This window comes from Cavia porcellus, unplaced genomic scaffold (assembly GCF_034190915.1).
Source record: "Cavia porcellus strain 051 isolate PalLab524CR breed Dunkin Hartley unplaced genomic scaffold, mCavPor4.1 scaffold_2, whole genome shotgun sequence".
Classification (NCBI taxonomy): Eukaryota; Metazoa; Chordata; class Mammalia; order Rodentia; family Caviidae; genus Cavia; species Cavia porcellus.
In genome coordinates this window covers 66,302,141-66,322,176 of record NW_026947485.1, presented here as the reverse complement: position 1 = coordinate 66,322,176, position 20,036 = coordinate 66,302,141, and the positions used below count along the sequence as shown (strand labels likewise).

The following is a 20,036-nucleotide window of genomic DNA, read 5'->3' as shown; positions in this document are numbered from 1 at the left end:
TTGAACCAGTAAGGCTGCATTTTTTTCAGTATTCTTTCAGGGCAATAGACCGGGAAGGAAAGCTGTGGTTGAAGTTTGTCACATACCCCTTTTCACTCATTGAAGAGAATTATTGATTCATTTTTTCTTCTCTTTCAAGGGGAGAGTGTTATCTCAGATTTAGTTTTCTAAGGAGAATAGATTGAAGCTTGCGTAATGGCTCTTTCTTCTCTCTCCAGGGGAGTTGGCTGCATCTTTGTTGAGATGATACAAGGTGTTGCTGCTTTTCCAGGAATGAAAGACATTCAAGATCAACTTGAACGAATATTTCTGGTAAGATCTTGCACCAGAGAAACTGGTTTCTAAATAGTGAAAAATTCTGCAGCGATCAGTGGAAGATATTTTGAAATGGTTTCATTTGTTGTCACATTTAGTTTTAGCACATTTTGTGGACCTTTGAAAAGCAGGAAATTACTTGAGAGTTGTGTTTTTAAAATATCATACATGAATAATGTACCAAATTTGGGAGAAAGAATAAGGTGGATAGAGAGGAATGGATTAAAACGACTGCTTAGAACAGTTCTGAAGAACTCTAGACACCCAGTCCCTGAAGTGGGAGAGTTTAACCCCCTGTCCCTCCCCACCCTTCAGTCCCTGACAGTAGGCTGTGATTTTAACTGTCTTCCTCATCTACAGCGTGGGCAGTGCAGGGTATAGAGAGGGAGAGAAGCCTGACAGTGCAGAGGTGGGCAGACAGTTCCTGCCCCTGGGCCCTCTAGAGCAGCATCATTGGTGATGAGCCATGGCTGTGGCCTGGACTTGAGATGATGTTTTGAAAACAGCACTTTGCCTTGGAGTTTCTCCTCTCAAAAAGATAAGCCCAGTCTATGCAGGCACATTACACAAAATCAAATTTTGGGACATTCTATACTGTACCTGTCTTGTTTTCCTCGAAAGTGTCAAGGTCATCAAAAACTGTCACAACTTGGAGAAGAAGGCATGATGTTTAGTTAATTATCAACATACAAATAGGCGAGGTCCTTGTCCTGTCCCAAGTATCACATAATGGAAGACTTTCTTGAAGGGAAAACTTAAGATGTATACGTGAACTCCATACTATTTTTTTTCTGTGACATCTATAAATCTCAAACTATTCTAAAATTAAAAGGGAGATGTTTTTTAATCTATATACAATTATTATTCTGGAACCAGATTATCGGGGTTTATGTTGCTTTTTAGCCTAATGATTTTAGGCAAGGGACTTTGCAGCCCTCTGAAATGCAGGCTGATAATAGCACGCACCACAATGGCTGCCTTGAAGAATCCCTCACTTACTACACAGGGTGCTTTCGCAATGCTTGGCATACAATAAATATGTCAGAAGTAAGATTTGTTATTTTCATTACATGGTTTTTATGTCAAATCAACTTATTCAGTAGGCTTTTCATGTTAGCTAGTAATCACATACACGTATTATTTAAATATGAAACCAGAGGTAGACAAATTAAAGATTTTATTAAAAGAAGCCAGACTAAATACATTGAAAATGGTTCACATCACTGTGCTTTTACTTTCTTTAATAAAACTCCCATAAGAAATCACTGAGGCAGATTTTTAGGATGGCCTGCATCAAGAGATGTACTTATTGAATACTTACTGAGTTATCAACCATTTTAGTGTTGCAGATACATTAAAGAGTGACTTTCACACTGAGTGTAGAACTGCAGGAGGATATAATGATATGAATTGAGACTTCTTCACTGTTGTGTTCTCTTGATGTTAATAAAATGGTAAGAAAAAGAGGAAACAGAGAAATTAAAGCACGCATGGCTTCTTCCTATAAGGCCCACTGTGCAATTGACCACTGTACCTCAACAGCAGATGGACAAGTGGAAGAGCCTTTAACGTAGCAATCCTCTTCAAGAGTTGTGCTGTTGATTTCTTTTTCTCCCAGAAGCTATGTTTGTCCATTTCCTTTCCATTTTATTGTATTGATACTCATAAATTCCCACACAGATGTTTACATGATTCCTTATTACTATAAAGTAATTTTATAGTGAAAAAGTCCCACATTGTCAAAAAGTATAAACTAAAAAAACCATTGTCCATCTTATTATTCAGAGAAGACCACATTTGGCATTTTGCTATCAGTTTCCATAGATTTTTTTCTGTATATGTTTTAAAAACTGAATCATAACTTTCATGTGTACAATTTATAACTTGCTATTTTCACTTAGCAATGTATAATGAACATTTTTCATTGAAAAATACATTCAGAAGCTTGTCATCATTTATACTGACATGGAGGTGTTTCATTGTGTGGGTGAGACATTCTCTGCTTAACTAGCACAATACTGATAGCTTATTTACAGCGTTTTTCTATAATAAAGTGCTGCCCAAGACACCCATAGTAATCTGTCCTATATTAAGAATAATTATTAGAATTGAAAGTCCTTAATTTAGTTCAGTTTGATTCTCATAAATGTACCAACTGTACATCTTTACCTTCATTTGAATACATGATACACTTTCTCTTCAAAAGTATTTATTTTCTTTATTGGATTACATTTGGTTGGTAGATCATTAGGAACAAGTGATTTAAAACTGAGTTTTCCCATGTATAAAAAAATTATTCAAGGCCGAGGGTTTAGCTCAGCAGCATAAGCACCTGCCATGCTAACACATGGTCCTGAGTTCAATCCCCAGTACCGATGGAAAAAAAAAATTATTCAGACTTTGTAGCACTTAATATGCGGGTAGTTTTTTTGTTTGTTTTTTTGAGACTTGTAGTTCAGATTGGTCTTGAACTTACTGTAAGGCAGACTGACCTCAACTCATGGTGATCCTACTGCCTCAGCCCCCTCAAGTATTAGGATTACAGGTGTCTGCCACCATGCCTGGCATAAGTGTAGTTTTCACATTTTCTTTTCCTTTTTCCTACTCAAACCTGTGTTTTCATTTAGTTATTTTAAATATCTTTGCCACAAATGTTTACTTAACAATATGATTAACTTTGCTATAAATTTTATAATTAGAAAAAATGGAACAGGGAAATTGAATTAACTGTAGTTTTCTTCATATAGATTCCATGCTCAAGTATATCCCCAAATATTTATCTTTGTAATTTATCTAAAGCTCAAGTATAATAATATTAGCACTGACTTGTAATTTGAGAATAATTTCCTAAATTTTATATTCCACTCACCTATCTTTTTTTTTACTCTGATAGTTACTGAAGAATAATTATATAACATCAAACTTCTGATTTGATACTAAAATAATTACTTTTCCTTGTAATTCAAATAAGAAAGCTTTAAGAAGAATCATATAGAAAGAAGTACCTTTACTTGTACATTATTTCAAGATGAGCTTAAAAGGAATTAAATAGTTACATAAATGTGTTACATTATTTTGTAATAAAACCAAAAAAATGAGTTTAATGAAGCATAATGTGTTGACATAGTATACTTAATCAGAGTTTTCATTTGAAATATTTACACAATGTAAGTAATTCCTAACGAGTAGCATCTTGGAGGATTGCTTCTTGTATGGGGATTTTACTATTCTTAATTTTATGTTAATACTATAGTTTCCTCATTTTATGGGTAGTCAGAGACTTTTAAGCAATTATTGGCTCTTAATAAACCAAAGAAATAACTCATTATAAATTTCTTAAGGGATTATTGATACTAAACTACTGTTCATTCTTGTTAGAGTACAGACACTTTTAAATGTAGATAAGCATCTTGACTGAGGGCAGTAACTCATTTAGTGTGGTTTTACATGTGTAGTGCTTTGATAATTGAGAGTTATAAGATCATCATTTAAATAAAATTGCTGCTTTAGAATTAAATAATTTACACGTTGCCCTGAAGAGTTAGACACAACCAAACTAAGGAAATCTAAAGACTTCTTTTGACATTAAATGTTATCATCTTAAATATTTTATTCTCTCCACTGAATGGTTTAAATTGGCAAAATATTAGCTGTATATCACATACTAAACATGTGAACTCTCTTAGGAATTGTGCGATTCTTCAAAGGGGAAATTTTATAGACTCAATACAGTTGAATCACTGGGGGAAAATGCTTTTCCCTGGTAACCTTTTAATCTGGTGTGAAGAAGAATGACTATTAAGTCAAGATTAAGTCTGCCAGAGATTCTTTTCTAAAGTGGTAGTTGTGTCTGGACTCAAGGCAATGATCTGTTAGAATCATGAAACCCTGGATTGTTTGGGGTGTTTGGTAATACAGGGATTAAATCCCTTCATTTGCCTGAGAATTGTATATGGGAAGGTGGCTAATAACTCTGAAGCACAAAATTAATAGGTTGTTACCCAAGGTAACTAATATAATTGGCTTCTACCCACTGAGACTTTGTTTAAAAAATGTGGAAAGCAACAAAGATCACTTAAGAAAAGCCTTTATATATATATTTTCTCCTTCTTCTGGTAAAAGGGAACAGTCCATATCTTTAACAAATCCAGTGAGTTAATTTCCAGAACATAATAACTGTGTTCATATATACTAGGCGAGCTGGCTTTGCTACCTTCTGAGATTTCACCATTAAGTAATTTTCCTTGAAATTGTGATGTTCACATGCAAGTAAGGAAGGAGAGCGATAGCATTTTGACAAATTATATTCAAGACATTTTCATTTGCCAGGTGAATAGGCCCCTATTTCTCTAAGCAGCAGCCCTGCTCTTAGGTAGAAAATGTGATTTCTTTTCATTTCTTTTAGCATTACCTATTTTTAAATGTAGGATAATATATTCCACTTACTTCCATTAGTGACAAAAAAAGTGAACAGTGGATGAATTCATTCAAATAAATGTATCTTCAGAGTAACAAAAATCAAAACTAATAAAAAGAATTTGTATTCTAATCACATTCTCTGAATTGGAAAAAAGGTCTTCTTGGAGAGCCCTGGGAATATGAGTCGTTCTCACTTCAGAACAGCTGAGCAAATGGCAGCCAGAGCACAGCTGTCTGAAACCTCGGGCAGATGCTTCCGGTGTGTGGCTCATGGCCCAGTACACTGCAGTCCTGACAGAGCGGGCATGATTCTCTTTTCTGGGCGTGTTGTTTTCCTCCGTGTCTTTGAATGTTGATGACTGATGGTCTCACTTTTCTGCTGCCTGGTCTCCTGGCATAGAATGGAATTCCACCTACCAGTTGTTGACCTCTTTTATCTGATTTGGTTGGTATACTTGTTAAAATGTTCTGTGTGTGTGTGTGTGTGTGTGTGTGTGTGTGTGTGTGTGTGTGACAGAGAGAGAGAGAGAGAGAGAGAGAGAGAGAGAGAGAGAGAGATTGACTCAGGATTTAAGTATGTCTGCCAGAGTATGTGGAAAGATCCCTTTGTAACCTTGAAAGCTACCTTTCAATCTTTCTTTTGAGTGAGATTCTTCTTTATGCCTCTGCTTTATACTGGACCAGCCATAGAGAAACCCGCTACACACCGAGCCACTGTCCTCATTTCCCCACTGTGGCTCTGTTTCCAGGGGCTTAGTAATAGAACCAAAATCCTGAGGCTTCCTAACAAGCTTTATAGCAAGGGCAAGCTGACACCACTGTTTTCCAGGGTTGTTGCTGTCCAGCTGGGTTTAGCAGCCACATTGTTCAGGTCTCATCAGTGCCATCATTTTCACTGTGCTGCTTTGGCTGTTTGTCTGCAGCACCAGGTGTAATGAGACATGCAGAGATTGTGTGCTATGTCAGCCCTGGAGAAGATGGCCATGTCAGCCATGGTGGGCAGGCAAGACAGACCTTTAAAAATGAAGTCATGATTAATGGCTGAGCAGTTGATCGACAAATGGAAAACTCAGTAATGATAGTGAGCCTCACACCAGTTAAACTATTGAACTCTAAGAGTTAAATATTGGATTGTTTTTTTTATCCTGCACAAGTTACCTTTTCTAATTGGATAGTAAATCTTTGTAGATTTTGAATACACCTCAAAATAATGGCAGCTAAGATACATTTGAAAAGCTTCCAGAAAATTAGAAAGTTTTTTTTTTTTTTTTTTTTTTTTTTTTTTTTTTTTTGTGGTATCGGTGATTGAACTCAGGACCCCACATTTGCCAGGGAGGCACTTATACCACTGAGCTAAATCCCTGGCACCAGAAGGATATTATTGCAAGGCTGTTATTGTATGTCTTAGATAATAGAAATAATGAAAATGAGAAAAGAGCTGAAGATAAAAAGTTCAAACTGGGGAAATGAAGTGATAGTAAGGCCATTGAAAATAAAGGCGATATGGGGAAGGGGTGCAGTGCAGGAGGGAACAAAAGTATTGACTTTATGTGCTAACAAGTCCCACTGCTATCCATGTCAGGTAAACAGCTCACAGGCAGCAGGAAGATGAGAGGGAAATCAAAAAGCCATTCACTCTTTAAATGAAAGAGACAGCGGTGAGCCCCGACCAGGACTTACTTCTGAGGCATACGAAGTGGGGATAATTCAGTAGAACACTGCCTGCAACCTGGGGGATGCTTAGAGATGAGTCCTGGAGCTAGGGAGCTGCAGCAGGAGAGTCAGTATAGAGACACAAATGAAAGGTAGGGCGAGCAGTGGAGACAGGAAAAAATTAAGAGAGAAAGAGTCACTATATCAGGGTTTAAGTAAGAAAGTGTGGACTTCCCATGTCTTATTTAAGGAGACCTGTGATTCTTATGTTTCTGATGCCAGAGGGAAGGCACAGCTTCAGGTGGAGGTATGGTTCAGGTCTTCCACTTCTGATCCTGCCTTTACTAAAGATTTTTCATAGAAAATAAATCACTGCAGAAGAAAGATTGAAAATTCCTCGACTAATACTTCTTAAGTAATAAAAAAGTGTACATGGAAGAAAAGTTCTGAAGTGAGATCCAGTGAACATGCAGATGTTAGAGAAATATCAAGCAACTCATTTATGAAGACATTAGACACATGTTCTAATAAAGAAAATTTCTGTTCTTCCAAAATTAATAGCAGTGTTATAGCAAAGTTCAGCAAGGCCATTTGCTATAAGGAAAAAAAAAAAAAAAACCCAGGGCCATAGAATATCCCATTATAGGACAGCTAATTATATTATTTGTGTAAAGAAACAATGTTAGAAGACACACTAGTTGTTACATATAGATTCAAATTAGCTCATATGGTGAAAAAATGTTTCTGCTCTGAATATTCCTGAATTATAGTGTTACACCCTTTTATACAGTCTGGAAAGTGAGATGCTTTACTTAAACCGTTGCTTTCCTTACTGTGTAATTCATTCCCTCAACAAGTATTTTTTTATATTATTACTCTGAACATTATTTCCACTTTCTGGGGAGACAGCACAAAACAAAGTCCCAGCTGTCACAGAGTTCATATTTCTGTAGGGAAGATAGACAGTAATTAAATAAGTACGCAGTGTGTCTCTAAAGGCAACTGTGAGAGATGCTGTTTTGTATGTTCTGAGGAGGTCTTTCTGAAGGCATTGTACATTTATCAAAGGTTGCAGAGTGAAAAACTCAGACATGATAGGGACCAGAATGTTTCAGACTAGGGGAATAGTTAATAACTCTTGTTCAATGAAGGAACCTTCTTGCTAGTGATCAAGGTGATTTCCGATGTTCTTATTACTTTCATCTCTTTATAGTAAGGATTTTCTTACTTGGAAAGGGTTCTTTTTGTGTGAAGCATTCAGATCCTCTCCAAATTGCTATTTAGGAATTAGATTGAATGAACTAACAAAGAGAGGGCGAAGTATGCTTGAGTGCATTTTAAGCTGGAATTGTGCAAAGACCTAGAGATGTGGGCTTTTTGAACTAGTCTACCATGAGAATTGGTAGAGATGAAAGGAAGTGAGAGTGTTTCTGTTTTGGAGAGTAGATGATGGTGCCGAGAAGAAAATACAGGAAGAATGTTCAGAGAGCAAAGAAAGCCGAAGCCTTAAAAGAACTTCGAGAAGGAAGGGCTTATCAGTGGCCCCCAATACTACAGCAAGGTCATGAGAGGCTGGCACCAAGTAAAGGTGAGAGAATAGCTCCGATAGCGTTGGACATGTAACTCAAGGACAGTGTGCTTAATGTGTGAGTGGGTAGGGAACAGTTGAAAACTACTGAGTATGGATAATTCTGAGATTTGGGTCAGTGAGGAAGATTGATGTTACCTTGAAGGTTAAATCAATATTTTAAATAATGAATCAGTGTTTTAAATGATAAAGTCCAGGATATTTGCAAGGTAGAAGGCACTGAAGATAGGCATATTTGATGGATCAAGGCACTGGCACAGGTCCAGAGGATGGATGGAGGACAGTGCTTTAAAATGTGGATAGACCATGCCATGTTGGGACATAGGGTACTGGGAAAGCAAGCACCCACTCACCTCATTGGTAAGCAGCCATGGCTCAAGCAAGTGGTGGGCAACCCAGGGGGAGAAATAGCATCTTCCGAGATCCATGCCATGTTGGAACTCAGGGTGCTGGGAAACGAAGCAACCCACTCACCTCCTTGGCAAGCAGTTGTAAGCCTACCGGCACATGGTCTGAGAATCAAAACATCCCACCCCCTAAGCCCTGTTAGCACATGGGAGCCAGAGAGCTGAGCATCTCTTGGGAGGATACATAAATAGAAAAGATAAACAGAACACTTTTATTTCATTTTTAATGTATATCTATACACTTAAGTATCTTACTTCATAGAACATTTACATTGTCTTATGTAAGTAGCCTCTAAGATGATTACCAGTGAACCCACCTGCAGGCATATGTGCCCCATGAAATACCCTCCTGTTAAGTGTGAGCCAGACCTCATGACTGGCTTCTGCTAGATAGAATATGGCAGAAGTACCACTTCTGAACTCAGGTTGCATAGAGACTGCTACTCCCTGCTTATATGTTAATAACAGGTGACTATTCTTGTGTGCACAAGCAAATGCCAATCCATAATTATCATATCTCAGCACTGTAATTTCGTATTGCTCCTGATTACTTGATTCTCATTCCATCTCATATTTTTTTTTATTGGTACATGTTTGCAGTACATAATGAATACATTCATCATGGGGAGTTGCTACATGTGCATGACATCTTAATTCTTTTCATGTCCCGTTTCCCTCTCCTCCCTCTATCTCTTTGCACCCCATCTTTTCTAAGGCTTCAGAAAATGTTGCCCTACCAGGTAGTTAATCCAGTTATCCAGGGTATTAATCTGTATGTGAGATGTGATTCAGTTCATGGAATAGTAGTATCTTTTTATATTCCCAGCAGTAGACTTTAGTGAATTTCTGTTTTGGGGAAATTTGGCAAGATGATCATCAAATTTTATTTGAAATACTTAGTACTGTGAGTGCTACTCTGAGAGGATTAGGAAGGTAAAATCATAAAGGTACTATAATTTATTTTCAATGCCTTATTAATATTCTTCCTAGGGGCATTTTTGATCTAAACTATAACATTTATAGAAAAAAATTCTTTTAGCTATAGATAATCAGGAAGTGAATAGGATACCACATCTGGTAATTTTGATTTTTTTGATACGTTACATACTGGCAAATTAGATGTGAAATGACAAAAGCATTAACTTTATCTTTTATTTTATTTTTTATTAGTATGTATTTAGCATACATATTTTAACCATTGTCATAGGGAATTTGTATGTAATATGCATTAATATATCTTGATTCTTTTTTCTTTATTCCCCTCCAACCTTTCATCCCCTCCCTGATGTCTTTCCATTTTTTATTTTACTCTCTTTTTTCTTTTCTGTCCCTCCTTTCTCCTCCTTGCCTTTTTCTTCTTTACATTTGATCATGTTCTTCCTACTTCCCAATATCTCTTCTCCATTATGCTCCTTGTTTACTCATTGGATTTCTCACATAAGAGAAATAATGCAATATTTAAACTTGTGTGTCTGATTTATTTCGCTGAAGATTATGGTCTCAAGGTGCATTCATTTTCCTAGAATGACTCACGTTTACACTTCTTTATGGCGCAGTAATCCTCCATTGCATAGAAATTCCACATTTTATTTATCTGATCATCTGTTGATGGGCATATGGGCTGTTTGAAAGATTTAGTTATTACAAATTATGGTGCTATAAACATGGATAGGCAGGTATCATTGTGGTTTGGTGCTTTTAACTCTTCCAGGGAGATACCAACAGTGGGCTTAAATGGAAACTCTCGTTTTAATTTTTGTGGAAATCTGTATACTGATTTCTGTAGTGGTCGTGCCACCTTACACTTGCACCAGCAATGGAGAAGAATTCTTTCTTCCCCACAGCCTTGCCAGCATTAGTTATTAGTAGATTTCTTAATGACAGCCATTCTTTCTGGAGTGAGATGGAATCTCAGTGTTAATTTACATTTCTCGAATGATCAATGCTGGTGAATATTTCTTTATGTATTTATTTGCCATTTGTATATCTTCATCTGAGAACTGTGAGTTCATTTATTTGCTGTTTTCACATGAGCAGTATCTCTTCATTTCAGATGTTTACTTTTGGATTGGGTCTTTAAATCTAAGGTTCTGATTTTGTTGGGTTCTGTATATATTCTGTCTGTTAGTCCTTTGAAGAGTAACTGGTAAAAACCTTTTTCTCCTTATGAGGTTGTCTCTTCATTCCATTGGTAGTTTCTTTTGCTGTGCTAATGATTTTTTACTTGATGTGATTCCAGTTGTTGATTCTATGTAATATCTCCTATGTAACTGAGATTTTGTTTATAAAGTCATTGCCTATACCTGTGTCTTCCAGACTTTTTCAAGTTTTATTTATTCTGTCTTCCAGCAGATGTTCTGTTTTAATATTTAGATCTTTGATCAATGTGAATTTTAGCTTAGTGCATGCTGAGAGATATGTGTTCAATTTTTAGCATGTGGAAAGTCAGTTTTCCCAACATCATTTATCAAAGAAGCCTTCTTCCAGTGGAAGAATTTGGCCGCTTTGTCAAAGATAGGTGACTGAATGTCCTTGGTGTTGTTTCTTTTATTTTATTCCACTGATCCTTGGGTCTGTTTTTTTCCAGTGTAACGCGGGTTTTTATCATCGTAACTTTTTAGTATGTTTTCAAGTCAGGCATTATGATGCCACGGGCTTGCCTTTGTTGCCCAAAATTGCTTTTGCTCTTCTACATCTATTCTGGTTTCAAATAAAATTTAGAATAGTTTTCTCTAATTATATGAGTTGCTCTGTCAGCATTCTAATTTGGATTGTATTAAATCTGTGTTACAATTTTGGAAGTATGACCATTTTCAGTATTTGTTCTTCCTACCCTAGAACAAGGGGTACCTTTCTTCAGTCTTCTCTTTAGAGTACTATAGTTTTCATTGAAAAGGTATTTTACTTCCTTCACTAGTTTGGTATTTCATTTTTTTTGGATGCTAATATGAAAGATATTCTTTATCTAATTTCTGTCTCAGTGAGTTTGTTATTTGTGTATCAGAATGCTATTGATTTTAGTTATTAATTCTATAAGTCTTTTGGTAGAGTTTTTGGGGTCTTTTTTGTAGAATATCATGTCATCATCAAATAAATGATAATTTAACTTCTTTTCCTATTCATATTCCTTTTTTTCAGTTGTAGAATTTTATTTTTAAGAATATAGCAACTAATAAATGGCAATTGCATAAAGATATACAAAGGTGCTTATATACATAAATAAAACATTTTTCACATAGGCAAAATATTGATACTATCACTAAACCATGGGCACAGCTTGTTAAGGTTAGTAACTTCTATAGAAAGTGAAAGGGTGTCCATTTTACCACAGCTTTCCCCATTCACTTTTCATTGTGCAGGTTCTGTTGAAGCTTGTAGTACAACTCAATGCCCTTGGGTAAGAGGTCTTGGTGGGAAGAGAATTCCAGTCTGTTAAAATTAGCACCAGGAAGCAGAAAGACATTGACATTACAAGTTAAGAATCTGGGATGGGGGCCAGGCATGGTGGCCTGAAATCCCAGCACTTCTGAGGCTGAGGCAGGAGGATCGCTTTGAGTCTGAGACCAGCCTGAGCTACAAAGTGAGCTCAAGGCAGCCTGAACTGCATGATAAGACCCTGTCTCAAAAAGACCAAAAAAAAAAAAAAAAAAAAAAAAAGAATGTGGGATGGATCTCATCAGAAAATTGAGCTGTGCAAAGACTTAGTTTAAAGCCATTCCAAAGAATTTGTGAGTTTTAAAGGTATTTACACCTTTCAGAGCTGTGAGACGTGAACTCGCAGACACTATATAGATGATGAATAAAAGTTATCTATAGAAAAACAGAGAGGACAGTGTAGAAATATTTGTAGAAGGAAAGCAAATTCAGAATGAAGTCATATTTACAGCAGTTAAAAATCACTTATCTTTTACCATAATGAGGCCCCTTGGAGCTCCCAGAGCCTCGGCTTTCTTCTCCTTCCGTTCTTGCTTGTGTTTCTTCCGTTGCTTTCCTGGCCTAAAGAGGAGGTTGCTCGTAACTTTTCTTATGGGAGCTCACTCTGCTCACCTGTTCATTCAGAGAATTATTTTCTTTAGATTGCCCTCATGGTTTCAGTTTTCCTCAGAGTCAGGGGACCAGCCAAACTTCTTTGAGATTAAATTCTAGTATTTTACTGGAGACAGCAGTCTGCGTTCCTGTGGTAGTCAGCCTGAATGGGGTAGTACCATCAGCAGCACAATTCCCCTGGGTGGGCTATAATGTGGAGCGTGGCCTTTAAACACGTTCCCAGATGTGGTCACATGTGGAGACTTTCTGGCCGGAGTCTTGGTCAGTGAATGCTTGCTTATGCTCCTTATCTTTAGTAACAGCTGAAAACCTGATGTTCATTTTCATTACTGAGAGACCAGTATGCTTGGCCAACCCTTTCAGACTCACAGCACTCCGCCTGGCAGGGCCTTGGGCCTGGCCTGTGAGTCCTGCTGGCCGGCAGCGGTGCAAGCCGCAGAGTGTTCTGGAGGATTGGATGTCATGGCCCCTTGCTCACTGCTGGGCAGCTTTTCAATTCATGAGATAAGTAGTGTTTCTTTCATCTTTTAATATATTCATTGATGCACTCCATTTCCTTAAAATGAGCCTCATGGAGCTTTTTAAAATTTTGAGTAGTGACTGCAGTTCTTTTCCTATTCCCAAGTTTGGAAAATCCTTCTATATGGCGGCAACTTTTTGTGAAGGTTCGTTTGACTCATCATTATCATTTTTTCATTTTTTTCCTGAGGAAACTGCATGCTTATCCACAAGACGCTTGTCTGATAGAGAAGGAATTTTTCCAGTAGTTCTGAGATCCCAGTGTTCCTGGTCTTCTTGATTCTGTGGTTCAGTACGATGACTCAGGCATATCTCAGAATGATGCTGGGAAGTGGGGTCTCTGTGGACCGTCTGGTGGTGCCTCCTTATTGTGGTGATGTGGCCCACTGGCTCCTCAGCTTGTTCTCTGATGTTCATCTGTTCCACACTCTCCTCACAGGAGGACTGAAAAGTTTGACTTTCATCCTGATTCTTACTTTCTTTTTTCTGTTTCTTGTTTAAGGTGGGTTTTCAAAGCCTTTAACAGCTTGTCTGCCTCAGGTTAGTCTGGAGGCCCAGCCTGTTGGCCAAGCTCTATAGGTCGCTGGATCTGAAGGAGCCCAGCTGCTCTGTAGAGGGGATAGCCATCATGTTCTAGTACTCCAGACGATACACAGAGGACCAGGATGCTGACCTAAGGTGTGCTGTTCAAAACGCTGGTGCTTCATATTCCTTTTATTTCTTTCTTTTATCTAATTTCTTTGGTTAATGTTTTCAGGACTAGATTGAACAGGAGTGGTGATAGTGGACATCCTTCTCCTATTCCTGATTTTAGAGTGAAAGTTTGCAGATTTTGTTTTTGTTTTCTTTTTTGTTTGTTTTTTGATCCTCCTTCTTCAGCCTCCCAAATGCTGGAATTAACAGGCATGTTCCAACATGCCTGACCTTATAATTCAATTTTAAAAGTTAAGCGGTGTGTGGTGGCACACATCTATCATGTCAGCATTCAGGGAGGCTGAGGCAGGAGGACAGGCCCTCAGTTTTTGACCATTTAGTATGATGTTCAGTTTTTTTTTGTCATAGATGGCTTTTGTCAGATTAAAGGAAAGACCTTATATTCCATTTTTAGGTAAGATTTTTGTCATGAAAGGTCTTGGGCTTTGTCAAATGCTTTTTCTTTGTCTATTAAGATAATTGTGTAGTTTTTGTCCTTCATTCTGTTAAGGAGATCGGCCTGTAGTTCTCTTTTTGGTTTAATCCTTCTCAGCTTTTGGAATCAGGATAATGCTTCCTTTCAGGAATGAGTTTGGGTGTACTGTTTTTGTTTCATTTTCAAAAAGGGTTTGATGAGCAGTGGCATTAGACCTTCTTTAAAATTCTCATAGAATTCAGCAGTTGGTCAGGATCTGGGCTTTTCTTTCTGGTAGTTTTTAAATTATTTCTTTAATTTCTTTGTCTGATACTGGTTTATTTAGAATTTCTCTATCTTCTTGATTCAGCTTTGGTCATTCATATGTGTCCATGAGTCTGTCCATCTCTTCTGAGTTTTCTATCTGATGAAGTATAGGTTCTCAAAGTAAAGCATTAATTATCTTCTGGATTTCTTCAGGTGTTTTGTGATTTCACCCTTTTCATGCCTAATTATAAAGATTTGGGTTTTTCCATTTTTTTGATGAGATTAGCTAAGGTTTGTCTATTGTATTTGATCTTTCAAAGAACCAACTCTTGAATTCATTGGTTCTTTGTATTGTTTTCTTATTCTCAAATGCATTTATTTCTGTTCTGATCTTTATAATTTCCTCTGTTGTACATGAATTTGGTTCAAGTTGCTTTCTCTTTATCTAGAAACTTAAGGTTCAGCATTAGGTTTATTACTTGAGCTCACTCTATTTTTCTGGTATGAGAATTCACTGCTATAAATTTCCCTGACAGGACTGATTTCATTGTTTCCTGTAAGTTCTGGAATGTCATGTTGGCACTATTGTTTAATTGTAGGAACTAATTTCTTTAATTCCATCTGTGATGGTTGTTTAGGAGAGTATTAATTTCCATGTGTTTATGTAGTTTTTATGTTTTTTATGTAGTTTCTTTTGCCATTGATTTCTAGTTTTATTGCACTGTAATCTGATAATATTCATATGGTAATTGTGATTCATTTACATTTACTTAAGCATGATCTTTGAGTCAGTATATGGTCTGTTTTGGAGAACATCCAATGTGCAGCTTAGAAGAAGGTATATTCTATTGGTATTGTGTGGACATGCTGTAGGTATCTACTGAGTCCATTTATTCAAAAGTTTGGTTCAGCTCTGACATTTCTTTGTTGATTTTTTGTCTAGTTGATCTGTGTATTTGTGATAGTAGGGTATTGGGGTCTCCCATTACAATTTTTTTATTTAATTAATTTATTTATTTTGGTACCAGGGATTAAACTCATGGCTTGCCAGGTAGGTGCTCGTGTTGCTGAGCTAAGTATCCCTGGCTCTACAATTGTATTAATGCTTATCAGTTCTTTCATATTCATTAGTGTCTGTTTTATGTAGTTGGGTATACCAGTATTTTGTACATATAATTTGACTGTAATCTCTTTTTGGATTATTCCTTTAACAAGTATGTATTGAACTTCTTTGTCTTTTCTGATCAGTCTTGGCTTGAAATCCACTTTGTCTACATATAAAATCACTGCTTCTGTCTTTTTTCAGGTTCCTATTGCATGGAGTATTGCTTTTCATACTCTGACTTTCAGTCTGTGAATTTCTTTTTGAGTTACATGTGTTTCTTATATGCAGCATATTGTTGGATCTTTTTCCTTGATCCATTCTGCCAATGTGTTTCTTTTGTTTGGCAAACTGAGACCTTTCACTGTAATGATTAGGACTCAGATGTATTGACTTATCCTTGTCATATTATTTTCCTGTTGTTGGTTTCCTTTCTTTCCCTTCTGTTTAATTGCTGGCCTTGCCTAGTGGATTCATTCAGTTGGGATTCTTGGAACTGTGTTTGTTGTCCTTTTCTAGAATATCCTGCAGAACATTTTGGAGTGCTGGTTTGGTGATCATAAATTTCTTTAGGTTTTGTTTATATTGGAAGTATCTTATTTATTAAATTTTGAAAGATAATTTTGTGGGGTACATCAGTTTGGGTTGGAGGTTGTTTTCCTTTGGGGCTTGAAGCTTTCCTTGACTTAATGGTTTGAGTTGAGAAATCTGCTGTGAGTCTGATGGGTTTTCCTTTGTATGTGAGTTGTTTCTTGTTTAATTTCTGGAATCTTGACTATTATATGCTTTATTATAGTTGTTTTTGTTTCTCTGATGCTGAGTATAGTCGTATTTCAGTTCATGAATTTTAATTCATCCCACAATTCTGGAGAAGATTGCCACATTTGTGTTCATGCAAGGAAAATGGCCACAGTCATCCTCACCTGATTTGGAGTTTATAAAGCAAGGAAAATTTTGCTGAAGAATTCTGTTTGTGAACCAACTTATTCTTGAAAGGAAACATTTGTGAATGCAGGCATTAGTACATTTGGAGTTTATATGCCTTACTTACCTGTATCTCAGATTCTTTTTTCTGTACTTGAACATTTTTCTGCTATTACTTTTGTGAAGGGGTTTTTTTATTCTGTCTTCTGATTTTTCATCAATTCTAACTAATCTTTTGTTAGTCTTCTTTCTCTTGTCTAGCAGCTGTTGGACTGATTTTTTTCATTGTCCTTTGCTACTTTTAAGAGGCCTTCATATGATGGTTGCTACCCTGAACCCTGTCTTCTAGATCTTCCGGTAATGTCCTCACACTGGTTGACTTTGATGAGTATAGTTTCAGTAGAAATTTTAATCTCATGGATTTCTATTTGCTTTATGGAATTCATTACTTTTCTATGTTGAGCATTCATAGTTTGCACATCTTTTCTAAGCTTTTCTATGTTTTTACCTGTATCTATTTTAGATTTACTAATGATTTTCTTCATTATGGCAATAGTCTCTTTACTTATCACTTTTGTTTTTCTGAAGAGACTTACTGATCTGCTTTGTTTACTTTGCTACTGTTACAGGCAGCTTAGCCAGTTAGAAATATTATAGGCTGTCAGGCAGGGCTAGGCCCTGGAAGAAGCGGGCACAGAGGACCAGATGTCTGATGATCTGGGAGGAGACACACCTCTTTTTATGGGCCAGATCTCAGGACAAAAGGCAAAACAAATGTAGCCACACCCTAAGTATAATCCTTAGGGATTAAATCTCGATCACCTTGAGAAGCCAAGAGTCACCATCCCACTCCCCTACTGCAGTCACTGATCTCTAAGAATTCCCAGTTTCTACGTTACTTCTCCCCATTTGTTTCCAATTTAATCTATTTTACCTGAGCTATTAATCTTATTGGCTAACAGCAAGTTCCCTGTTTTTCCCAGTTTAGACCTGCCTTACCTCCTGGTTTTACTCTATAAAAATTCCAAGAAAATACAGAATCTTTGACAACCTACTCAGGACTCCTTTTGTCTCTCTCTCAGATAGAAGCTTTCTTTCTCTCAAAAATATTTCTACTCTTAACATTCATTGTTTATAAAATTCATTCTTCAATTTTAGAGAACATGAACTCATTCTGGACACATAGTAGGTTGGGAATTTTATTCCCCTATATCACTGCCACCATTTCAAGAAATTGAGCTGTGTGCCTTTTGATTTCTTCTACCTCAATTACCCTTTGATTTTCCAGTTGAGTTATATATTGTGGATTGCTTCTTGCTTCCATGTTTTCTTATTTTCGATTTTTGTTGTTGTTCTTTATATGTTTTCTGCATCGAGGCTTGTAATTTACTTATGGTACATACCTTTATTAGTATTATCAAGACTTCTTTTGGAAATAACTGCTTTTTAGAGATGTCGTCTAGAGATAACTGCCTTTTGAGTTTGTGCCAGGAGTCTGCCTCTTTAATTTTTTAGAGATAAAGTGTTGCTACTTGTTTGACATAATACCTGGCTCTTCGATACAGGATTAAAGTATTATTTGTAACCCAATCTAGATTTTGGTATACAAAGAAGAGCAATTGATCCCAACAACTGTATCACCTGGCCTAAGCAGCACAATCAGTAATAACAGAGTAGCATCAAGCATAAACTGGAAAATGACCTTGATAATTATTTGTTGCCTTTATGTACCAAATTTTATAGTTTTGACAAAATCTCAGATCAGAAAGTTATATATAGTAAATATCCACTTAATACAGCAATTTCACCCTCAGAGGAGAAAAATTTAAAGGCATAAGAGGGGAAAAATAGAGAAATAAGAGAAAGAGAGTAGAAGCAAAGCCAAAGGACAAAGGAAGATTACCCAGGCCTTGGGAACCTGGAGAAGAAGACAGAAAAGAGACAAAGAAGGAAGAAATAAAAACAAGAAGAAAGAAACACATGGAAAAACTAAAAACAAGGTTCACAGGCTGTCTTAGTTACTTTTTACTCGTTGCTGAGACAAAATACCTGATGACTAAAGTTGGGAAGGAAAGATTTATTTCTTACAGGTTTTGGAGGTTTCAGTTCATACTCAGTTGGCTCCAAGGCAGGGTGGCATGGCGGGGCAGCAGTTCATGACAGCTGCAAACAGCAAGGCAGAAGCTGGCAAGAGAGACAGATACACTTTCTTCCTGCCATTACCTTGTATGCTGGCTCTACCCCTATGTGGGTATAGCATTGACACCATCAATCCAAGCACTAGACAATAAACCAGTCACAAATGCATAATGTAAACGCATGAGGCCTGGGGGCCACAGACATGACCCATGACACAGGCATAAAGAGCAAAATAAATAAATAAATAAATAAATAAATAAATAAATATTCACAAGAGATGAAAAGAGAAAGAAATTTCTCTATGATTTCAGTCCTGGGGTTGTCTTCTGGGGTCTACAGTGTCCAGTTCTAGGCATGATGTGCTCTCTCTGTAGACTAAGGAGGCAGACAAAACCCAGATCCATGCTGGATAATCTCAGCAAGCCTGCAGTAGTTAGGGTGGGGTTCTGGCTATGGTACTTTGAAATCCACAGAAGTTCAGGCTGATCCTGGCCTCTGGTTGTGGGGTTGGGGTGTTTTAGCTTATAACACTCAGGGAGTCTGTTGCCAGCCTCTCCGTAGCTCCCTAAGCCTGGATGTCTCCTACAGTTATCCCACACCCAGTCTCTGTGGGTTTTTTCAGACTAAGAGATCTGAGATGAAGCCTAGCCAACACTGTTTGGAGGCCTGAGTTCAGTGGGCCCCCCCTTAAAATGGCATCTGACCAAGTACTTTCTCCAGTGGGCCCTGCAGTCACCTGGAGGAGTCACTTACCAGCTGTTGTAGGGCCTAGCATCCATTGCTACACCGCTGGAGGTCTCTGGAGTTGTCTGCTTTCATTGTGTGTCTGTAGATTCTATCTTACTTTCTTATGCCATGAGTTAGGTGCTGGGTGTGGTGCAGACTGCCCCTTCTTTTTCTATTGTTGAGGTCTGTGTTTTCACTTTCCCTGTGAACTACAATTTTCCCTTCAGATCTTCTTGGGTCCCAAGAATCTGCCTTTATCCTTTTCTTCTCCAAGTTATTTTCTTCTAGTGTCTGCATCCTGACTCTTGATGAGGTCAAATTTTGTTTGTCGGTTTTTGGTACTGGGGATGGAACTCAAGACCTTGTGCTTAAATGACAAGGTTGAGTCTTTGTGGTTTACTGCTCTGCCATCTTCCCAGGAGTCTAAATGTATTTTTTGTGAATGTTTATTAGTACAAGATTGCTGTACCGAGGCATTATATTCATTGTGGCGCATTGGTACATGTACATAATACATCTTAATTCTTTTTACTTCCCCTTCCCCTCTGTCCCTCCTATCTCCCCCAGCTCTGAATCCTTTTCCCACTTGGAAAAGACATATTTCTGTGATCCATGACTTCTGGAAAATTATACTCTTTTTTAAAAAACAAATAAATGTTATGCAATCTTTCAAAAAATCAAGTTCAGTTTTTGCAAGGAAGAATACACAATGTACCTTCCTGTACCTTCCCCTCAATTTTACTGTGAGCCTACAACTGCTTTTTTAAAAAGTCCATTTTTTTTTAAAAAAGGAGGTACAGATATATTAAAGTAGAATCCTGT

At 37.2% G+C, this 20,036-nt stretch overlaps 1 protein-coding gene across 8 annotated transcripts in view; it reads left to right on the top strand.

Annotated features, from left to right (window-relative positions):
- Positions 1–20,036, top strand: part of Cdk14 (cyclin dependent kinase 14) — a 567,752-nt gene that overhangs the window by 342,639 nt on the left and 205,077 nt on the right. For all 8 annotated transcript variants that reach the window (XM_063243002.1, XM_063243021.1, XM_063243042.1 and 5 more), the window contains one exon: positions 219–312. In XM_063243002.1, the coding sequence (XP_063099072.1) occupies positions 219–312 (94 nt within the window). The remainder of the gene's footprint in view (positions 1–218; positions 313–20,036) is intronic.